The sequence below is a fragment of the Vigna unguiculata genome, chromosome 3, assembly GCF_004118075.2.
Source record: "Vigna unguiculata cultivar IT97K-499-35 chromosome 3, ASM411807v1, whole genome shotgun sequence".
Classification (NCBI taxonomy): Eukaryota; Viridiplantae; Streptophyta; class Magnoliopsida; order Fabales; family Fabaceae; genus Vigna; species Vigna unguiculata.
Genome location: NC_040281.1, coordinates 1,846,874 through 1,856,789, shown reverse-complemented (window position 1 = coordinate 1,856,789; position 9,916 = coordinate 1,846,874). Strand labels below are relative to the sequence as shown.

The 9,916-nt window shown below is 32.0% G+C and overlaps 2 protein-coding genes across 2 annotated transcripts; both read right to left on the bottom strand.

The window, feature by feature from the left end:
- Positions 1–403: 403 nt before the first annotated feature.
- On the bottom strand, positions 404–1,217 carry LOC114174982 (agamous-like MADS-box protein AGL29). The gene has a single exon (XM_028059724.1). The coding sequence runs from the start codon at positions 1,077–1,079 to the stop codon at positions 540–542; it is 540 nt and encodes a 179-aa protein (XP_027915525.1). The 5' UTR covers positions 1,080–1,217; the 3' UTR covers positions 404–539.
- A 2,431-nt stretch (positions 1,218–3,648) lies between these two features.
- LOC114175075 (NADP-dependent malic enzyme-like) lies at positions 3,649–8,749 on the bottom strand. Its single transcript, XM_028059834.1, has 20 exons — positions 8,641–8,749; positions 8,045–8,370; positions 7,478–7,598; positions 7,323–7,397; positions 6,828–6,979; positions 6,639–6,744; positions 6,475–6,540; positions 6,277–6,372; positions 6,122–6,193; positions 5,941–6,024; positions 5,778–5,876; positions 5,512–5,559; positions 5,352–5,405; positions 5,154–5,252; positions 4,987–5,076; positions 4,824–4,901; positions 4,627–4,701; positions 4,443–4,533; positions 4,025–4,153; positions 3,649–3,945 (listed from the first exon to the last, which is right to left on the bottom strand). The coding sequence occupies exons 1-20, from the start codon at positions 8,668–8,670 to the stop codon at positions 3,857–3,859; spliced, it is 1,980 nt and encodes a 659-aa protein (XP_027915635.1). The 5' UTR covers positions 8,671–8,749; the 3' UTR covers positions 3,649–3,856.
- Positions 8,750–9,916: the final 1,167 nt, after the last annotated feature.

Sequence of the window (9,916 nt, the reverse complement as noted above, 5' to 3'; positions counted from 1 at the left end):
TATTCAATTAATACACACTTATCTCTACCAAAAGAGTGCTCAAAGATAGCAATAACACAGTAAGAAAATCTTAGTTATCTCAGAATTTGCAACAGTTTTTTTTTTTTTTTCATTACTTGAAGAAAAAAAAAGAAGTCACATCAAAATTCTAGATTTGAATGTTCCACTGGTTTTTAAAAACTGATATTTTCTATACGATTTTGCTTATATTCTCTACACCAAAATTAAAACTGTATTATTCCATTACTAATTCAAGGCATACCAGATTTATTCAGAAAAAAAAAAAAAAACATATTAATCGATCTCAACAAATCTAAACCAAGTGAATTTATCGAAAGGGACAGAATTCTTGAATACTTGATGCTTAATATGATTAAAATCCATAAATTTACTAAATTGATTCTTGCATACGATTAATAACAACACGAACACAATAACTATAGAGAGTTTATTTGTTACTCTTTGATATACAATATTATTTTCTCAACAAACACTCTTTTACATAAGAGATGCAAAGATAATTTTGATGGTACTGAGTATCAATTCCTTCTTCTTCTCTTGCAAATTGGTCGATTTGATATTCCAATTACAGGTTCTTTCGCCAGAAGCAACATACACTCTGAGACCTCAATCGCATCAACATAATCTTCCACCATACGCCGGAGCACAGGTGAATTCTGCAATTCCTTATTTTGGGCTTCTGAAGTTTCTTGTTCTTTCTCTCTCTCGTCAAGTTCCGTAGCCTTCTTTTGTTCCTCGTTTATGTGAACTTCAACAACAGATAACTGTTGACGTAACCTCTCAATGTCATCAACTTCATCATCGGGTGCGTCATTTTCTCGTACGTAATTTGACGTTGGGTTCTTCCGAAGAAATTTGTCTGCAACAACATTAACACTTGGGTGGCCAAAAGAGTAAGGCCTTTTCGCAGGAGAGAACATGACAATAGCAAGTTCTGCACCGCACTTTACAGACAAGTCGTTTGCTTTTTTGAACAAACCTGTGCGGCGCTTTGAGAATGTAACTTGTCTGTCGTTGGGATCCTTCACCTCTGCGATATCAATCTTACGACGACCCATAGTTGAAGAAGAAGATGGCTGAAAGAGAAGAGTTCTTTTATTAGAAAGGTTTTTGCTTTTTTGGGATCATTGATCCCCACACTTCTTTCTTTTTATACTCCCTCAAATGTTACAAAAGTTTCTAATATTGAAACTGCAGTTTCTGATGACTTTTTTCGTGTACATGTGGAAGGGTTCTAATATATTTTTCATTTTTATTAAATCGTTAAGGTTTAAATACGTTTTTTTCCTAAGTTTGAGTGAATTTTGAATTAATTTTTTTTTGAAATTTTATATCCATTTGATCATTCATTTTTAAATATATGTAGATTTAGTCTTTTTTATTAAGTTTTGTTAAGTTTATTTGACATTTTAAACGTATTTTATGATAATATTTGAGTTAAAGTTAAAGTAAAGAGTGTCAAACGAGGTAAAAAATTCAAATACTATAATGAAATGCGCTTCAAACGTTAGATAAATTTAACAAAATTTGGTTAAAATAACTAAATTCACGTATTTTTACAAAATGAATGACTAAATTGATAAAAAAATTTAAAAAATGACTAATTTCAAATTTCACTTAAACTTCAAAAATAAAAACATATTTAACCCTTAATTTAATAAGTCTGGTGTTAAAATACGCATAAATCTTTCGATTTCTTTGAAACAAAAATACAATTTCTATATTACTTCAAGAAATACCAATAATTATTTTATTTATTAATTTATTAGTGTTGTCTCAAATACTTATTTGAATTGGTCTGGATGAAAAAATATCGCATTTATACATTCTTATAAGAATAAAATAAATGAGAGAGAAGAAGAAGGTTTCTAAAATATATGTATTGGGTATTGTCTTTTATTTTGTAAAAATAACACGTTTATTAGGTAAGAGTTTGAATCTAAAACTGATATTAATTAGTTAGATGAAGTCAATGAGTTAAGTATTAAATAAAATATAAATTAAATTAATTGGTATCATTAAATGTCATATTTATTAAGTGTAATATATATTAAAATCACTAAATGCAATCAATGATAGTTTAATGCGTCATTAATATTTTTTGGTTCAAACGCATGGCGCATATATATATATATATATATATATATATATATATATATATATATGTATGTATGCACACGTTTCTTATTTTTAATATTATTTTATGAAACCAGTTTGTGAAACATTTAAAACATAAAATTCAAATGCATATATTAACATATGGGTGTAAATTAATATCGTATTTCTTATGAAATATCCTTAAGTTCAACTAGATACTTAAAAATTTCTTAATTTCAATTACTATTGTTCATAAAATGTATTTTTGAATAATCAATTTATGAAAAAAATAAAACATAATTCAGTGCATATATTAATGTAGTATTCATATAATTATATAAATAAAAACATTTTTCTCAATATTTATTACATATTTTTATGGTAGTTATTACATTTAATAAATTATATATATATATATATATATATATATATAACTTATTTTTATAAGAATGCATATATGCAATATTTTAAAAAAATATAGTATTAAAATATAATTTACTTTGTAATATTTTAAGAAATATTATTTGAAAATCATACTTTTTTTAAGTCTTGATATTTTCTGTGGACTTGATAAAATGGTGGAATAGAAAATTTCAAATTGCAGACTTGCTTGTATTATCGATAAACATAATAAATACAAAACTGAAAGCTAATTTTCAATTAAAAAGAATAAATTGAATTTAAGAAGATGAAAAATTATATATTTTTGAATATTAATATTATTTTAGTTACTAATAGTCTTATTTTATTATTTATTATTTATTATTAATAAGGTTTTTTTTATCAAATTTTAATTATAATATTTATTGCTATTATTATTATCATAAATGAATAGGAGGGATAAAGGAAAAGTGGTTAATAAGTCAAGAATTTTAATAAATGCAGGAATAAATGAAAAATGTTCTAATCAATTATGTTGGTTTTCATAATGAATGAATACAATAGTTTCTATGCATACATGCTTTAGTCGAATGAATTTGATGGTCCTTAACGGGTTTTACTGACATGAACAAGAGAATTTGGATTGTTTGTTAAATTTTCTTTTTTGTTATCATGTATTTTCAAAATATAAGAGGATGAACACACTGCTTTTAATATTTTAAAATGTATTAAATTTTTTTTAAACATTAATATATTTGTATTTTTATTATGGAAAATGATATTTATTATAACAAAAATTCCAATAGAAAATCTGAATTCTGCATATCAAGTACTAAATTACTAAAACCACCCTTTACAAGATTATATTTTTAAATTATAAATTATTTTTTGTTACCATCTCTCTGAGTATTTGTGTGCTTGGTGCGAGGGTCTGCTAGTGTTGAATGAAAGAAATAGTGCCGAAGGTGCATGTCTGGTTTCTGATTTGTGATGAATAGAATAAGAGTAACCTGTGAGGTGCATGTGATTGTTGCAGTAAAAATTGAAAAACCAGAATGTTAGTGTTTTGGGAGAGTAGGAGAAAAATTGAGGGGGAGTTATGTGTTGAATGAAAGTGTTGTCTAAAGGAAAAATGCGAGAGGAAATATGTTTATTCTGTTAATGAAAGCCATAGAAGAGTTTCATATTATAGAGGTAGTAGTAGATGGTACAATAGGGTTAAAACAAGCCAAGATGGGTTACATAGTAGAAAAACACTAGTTTATGCATGAAATTGTTTATTCTTGAATACGCAGAAAAGCACAAAATACATCCTTGTTAGAACAAAAGGGCAAGAGTTCATAGAAGTTGTCCTGAATCACCTATAGTTGCGGTATACAGGGGTATACATGCAACTCTCAGCATACTTCACAAGATCCTGAGGTCGAGGAAGACGAGTGGCCAAGCCTACAAAAACAGTTGAAGCAGTTGATTAGTTTACAGGGAAATAAATGAGGATGAAAGAGCAAAGAGAATGAGCACACACCTAGTTCGTAGGCCTTGGCAGCAACATTTGCTGCTATATTGGCTGAGATTTTTCTGATATTAGAGAGTGGTGGGTAAATCAAACCATTTTTGTAGTTCTCCTCGCTCACTTGTGTTGCCAAGGCTTCAGCTGCACAATTCACAAGAATGTCAATGAGTTCATCATTCCATTCTCAGTTTTACATTATCTAAAAGCATTGTTTATGTGTAAGCACTGCTTATTACATGTCAAAAGATTTCAATATTTGATAGTTTTGGCTTGCGTATGTATAAAGTAAAAGGAGTCAAGAATATTGAAACAAAATGAGTTTCCGTTAAAACATTTCCTTCTCTACTATCTGCTTCAAAAGAAAGCAAGTACTCATCATCATCATCATGTTCATTGGATTTATCTAGCAAAATTTGTCACATTCACTTACAAGCTGCTAGAAGCATATCATCATGTACTCGAATAGCTCCTGAGATTACTAAACCCAAACCAAAGCCTGGGAAAATGTAAGCATTGTTGGCCTGAAATAACAAGGAAAGCATCAGATGCGAAGTTCTGCTGTTTAACAAATGAAAATAGAGAAGCGATAATGAATTTGGAGAAGACTTTGAAACCTGGCCAGAAGCATAAACTTTGCCCTTGTATTCGACAGGATCAAATGGACTCCCACTAGCGAAAATTGCACGACCCTTTTTTTGAAAACAAGGAGACAAATTAATATTCTTGCAAAATTGTACGTGAGTTGAGCATAATTTGCATAAATAAATGCTTAACCAGGCCCAGAGAATGATGTGATTATCAGTCTTTTTACCTCACTCCACTGATAAGCCTCTTCGGCAGTACACTCAGACTGTGAGGTAGGATTGGAGAGAGCCAAAATGAGAGGTTTCTGCAAGTGGGCATGGAAGTGCAGTTCTTAAGTAAAATCATATATCTAAAAACTCATCCACAACAAGAGTGAGATTAGGTTTTACATCATTGTTTGAAGTCATAGCCTCAACCACTTCCTTTGTAAATGTTTTTCCCACACCAGAGGATCCAATCAAAACTGTAGGCTTGATAACCTGAAATGTGCAGTAATTAAGGAGAAGGACATATCTAAGGCAACCCATTGAAGACCATAAGAAAACATATCAAACACCTTGACTGCGTCTAGGAGACTGTTGACTGGCTCATGTTCATGAGCCCACGGCTTCTTGAAGTGTTGGAGTGAATTCTTCCGGGAACTAACAATTAAACCCTGCAACAGAATGAAAAAATGCTTTAGAAAAGTGTACAAAACTAAAATTTAATGAGCAGAGAAGATTTTGCTGCTGAAACTTGTCAAGCACTCTACTACCTTTGAGTCTACAAGCCATATCTTCTTGCGACTCTCTTCTATAGGTGCCTTAGTCTACCAGAGAAACAATTAGAAATACATATAGAACTATTAGCTGAATAAGTTGCTGAATTGAAATGAACTCAAGAAACCAGTGTTGCTGAATAAGTGACTAATTCACCTGCTTTGACATCTCCAGAGCTATTAGCTCTGCTATACCAGTTCCTGCCTGAAAGTGTGCAAACAATGAGTTAGACAAATTGATTTGTTAAGTAACAAAAAAATGGGCAATTGATGGCTTGTATTATCACCCTCAGAATGAAGATGAAATTTAGATAATGAAAAAAATTGAATGATTTATTCCTTTTAGTTGCTTCTCTCCACTTCCACAGCATGAAGCATAAATAACAAGTCAGAAAAAAGAGGAAAAACAGAAAATGGTCTTACTTCTCCAGCACCGAGAAAGAGGAATCTGTGCTCAGGTAAGGTACCACCAATGAGCTTCAGGGCTGCTACAACACCAGCTAGAACAACAGATGCAGTACCCTGAAACAACACATCAACAATTAATATTCCATACATAGATGCCTGATTTTGCGAGACAAAGTACCTGTATATCGTCGTTGAAAACAAGATGTGTTGTACCATATTTAGCAAGCAACTCAAAAGCATTGTGATTTGCAAAGTCTTCAAACTGCAATAATCATTTGAAGTTCAAAGAATGAGGCATAATAATTGAAGAAAACAGGTTTAGAAGCTACATAAACCATGCATAGAAAATTTGTATTGACCTGTACAAGAATTTTTTCTCCGTAATTTTGCTTCACAGCAGTCATGAACTCATCCAGAAGGTCATAATATTCCTAAAAAGACACCATTAAAGTTGCCTAAGATCAAAACAAGTTATTAACTGTACAACAATATAAGACATCTATCTCATACAAACCTGCCCAGTTGCCCTATTTTGTCTAAGCCCAATGTAAAATTCATCCTTCAGTAATGTCTCATTGTTTGTCCCCACATCGATAGTGACAGGCAAACACTGAACACAAATAAAATCAAATGAAAGGAGGAGAGGAAGAAATTAAGAAGACAAAACACAAACATCATATGTAACATGTAACAAATAATGGAAAATGCTTACAGCTGAAGGACGAACTCCTCCTAGTGCAGTGTACAAAGCCAATTTACCAACAGGAATCCCCATCCCCTGAAGCACAACCAACGTAATTAGTTATGTGTTCATCTACTTTCACATGTCTATAATTTCTGTGTAAATTAACAAGTTCAATTCCCCTTCATATGTACCTGACATCCAAGATCCCCAAGTCCCAAAATTCGCTCGCCATCAGTTACAACAATAACTTGAATACTCTTCTCAGGCCAGTTTTTCAAAACCTCAAGGACTTTACCCCTGCAAAGGGCCAACAACCTTACAACTATGCACCAAATGTGGCTGAAAGTTGCATACTAATGCAGGAAAATAAAGAATTATACTTTTCTTTCAAACTAATGTAAAGACCCTGAGGACGCCTGAATATGCTCCCATATTTCTGGCAAGCCTCACCAACAGTAGGAGTATATACAACTGGGAGCAATTCCTCGACATTATCAATGAGAAGTTTGTAAAACAGCCTTTCATTCCTCTCCTGTATGCAAGAACAAAATGCTGCGGTAGTTACCTCTCAGCTTTCATATCCTCAATATTTCAGTTCTCACCATATTGATATATTTTCTATGTTCTTGCAAAATTCAAGGGCATAGTGTATTTGCAGGGATATAGTTCAGGGATATAGTTCAAAGCACCACTAAGAGAAGAAAAGAGACCATGAAAGAAATAAATTACTATCCAGTATTTGCGAGGTTATACTGCCCTTCTTTTCAGCATAAAACTTAATATGAACAAAAACACCATGAATGAACAAGAGAACCTGAACAGGAACAAATCTTATGATGTTTTTTAATATATCTATGATGACTTGAAATTCTTGCCTGAAGTTCCATCATGGCCACGTACTTCTGCAAGGGAACCTCATATTGCCTGATGTTGTGCATCAGTTTCTTCTCCTGTGGAGAGTACAAAGAAACAATGAGACGAAAATAATACTCTCAGATTTTAAATAAAATTATTTTCAGAAGGCACAAACCTGAAGTAACTGAGTGATGACAGTGGGAGGTAGAAGTCCACGCAAATAGTGTGCATCCCTCTCTTTCTCAGTGAAAGCTAGCCCTTTGTTGTACTGTGGATCCCTTAGCAAAGAGTAACCACTGCATGTAGAACAAATTGCTCCAGAAACTCAGAAACCACAAATTCATATCAGATTCAGATCAGAGAGGTGTTTCTGTCAGAGTAAATAGTGCATGCAGCTCATAAAGGAACCGATTTTCATACAGATATCTAATCACACAACTTACTATATAGGGTAAATTCTTGATGTTACATTAATTATCTTAAAAACCATTCTAACATGAATTTTAATTGGTTTACCATGTAAATTTTTCTATGATAAAGAGGTTACTAAAATCAACCCAGTAGTGAGGGATAAAAGAAGCAAAATGGCAGAAAAGAAACCACAAGTTGACATACTTTCATGAAATCCAACTCAATTTTAGAAACACTATATTGTTAATGATGAAACACAATATTAAGCATGAGCATATACACCACAAGTAATTGAACTCGTGAAGAAGTAAAATGCGTGTGTGAGTGGGACCTGGCAACTGAGATAGTCCATGGGGTGACAAGTTGGTCCTCGGTGGCGCGATCCTCGCCGTAGACATCCTCAACGCCACCGCTGACGGTGGATCTTGGGCTGAGGTCCAACACTGACTCTCCATCTCTCAGTGACTTAAGTATGCTCTCCATCTTCCTACCAATCACTTTCTTCTCTTCCCCTCCCTCGTCTTCTTCACCAGTGCTATGGATATTATTATGTTGACTAACCTTTGAGTTCACACGCAACACAACTTTCTCTGATATTTTCCTCTTTCCACCGCCACACCAACTAGAAATTCCCAAGTTTTTTGAGCACCCGTGTCCCTACTTCATAACGGTTAAATGTCAAACACAACAATTATGAAGAAAGAAGTCAAGGGAACACTGCACAATGCACATTCGTCAATATGTCATTTTCTATTCGAAAAACTATGTCAAGTCTCGTCTTCTGTGCTTTATCGTTACAATTTTACTACGTTTTGCAGATGGTTAACTCATGGTGACCATGTTGGAAATTTTCAAAATTTACCAAAAAACAAATAAAATAGGTGGAAAAAAAAAAGGAAACATCTCTGGTTGAGAGTCGTTAATTACCATTAAATTGGCTATGTTCAACGAAATCATACGAGGGAGAGAGAGAAAAAAAGACAAAGGCTTTGTCTCTGTTCGGCGATAGTAGACAGATGGAATTTCTAGATGACAATGTGGAATACGTGGCACTGTGTGGTCACAATTGGCTTGAGTAAGAGTTTTTGTCTTGTCTGATGTCACGTATTCTTGTTGGATAAAGGGGATTAGATAATGTTAAGAAAATTGTTACAGTAATATATTAGTTATGCTTTGTAACATGGTTGAAGAAAGGTGTCCAAATTAGAAGGAAACAATGGCTGTTATCAACAACACGTGCTTCATCGATAGGTGAGTTGTTTGTTCAAAAGAAGCAAGGGTGGGAATTTTAAAACTAAAGAGAACTACTGACCTAGTATAATGATCGTCACACGCAAAATAATATTCTTGTCTATAGTACTTTGTATAAAGATATAGATTGGTAGTATTGGACAATTTATTTTATTTTGTTAGAATAAGAGATTTTTTTAAGGAGAATATAAAGATAACTTGTTACGTTTTGAATATGATTTGCATAACAACGGGTTAGTTTTAAATACAATAATTAAGTAACTTACAAATTTTAGTACTTTTAATTGAGTTTTTTTATGCGTTATTTTATTTTGTTGTTAATGAGATGGTTTGATAATTATTTTTGTTTTTCTTACTCATTCGGTCTTTAATTTTTTTTCTCATTCATCGGTTAAAGTGAGTTGCGAATTACACTTTTCATCTTTATTAGATATACTAATGTTGATAGTACATGGAGCATATGCACATTAATTATTGCTATTTTGTGTGAAAAACTTTTTTGAGTGTTTTTGTCAACTTAATTATTAAATTTAAAGTTGTCAAAAATAGATTGTAATCTGCGAATCAATCAGACTCATCATCGGTTTAAACTGAACTGGATTAAAATTTTTTTACAAATATTAATATGGGTTAATTTTTGATCCAATCCATCTATTATTTTAGTGTATATTTTATTTTATGCAATGACCGAAATATCTGATTTGGCATGGATAGATACTAGGATGTACATTTGTATTTGATTTAATGTGTATGTGCATGATTGTCTAGGACAACATTGCTTAGTTTATATAAGAAAGAACTTTTTTTTATATGGATTGAGACACCTGATCTCTGGTACATTTATATATTTTTATTTTTTGTCAATAAAAAAATGAATAGTTTTGTATAAAGCTGTATCGGATTATTTTCAACTGAAGTTAGTATTCCTTTATAATAGTGATATTCGTTTAAC

Coding starts and splice junctions, on each gene's coding strand:
- LOC114175075 (XM_028059834.1), bottom strand. CDS start 8,670: ATGATTTCGTTGAACATAGCCAATTTAATG. Junction 5,560..5,777: donor TCTTTCTCGGTGCTGGAGAA/GTAAGACCATTT, acceptor GCACACTTTCAG/GCAGGAACTGGTATAGCAGA. Junction 3,946..4,024: donor TGCCAAGGCCTACGAACTAG/GTGTGTGCTCAT, acceptor CTGTTTTTGTAG/GCTTGGCCACTCGTCTTCCT.
- LOC114174982 (XM_028059724.1), bottom strand. CDS start 1,079: ATGGGTCGTCGTAAGATTGATATCGCAGAGGTGAAGGATCCCAACGAC.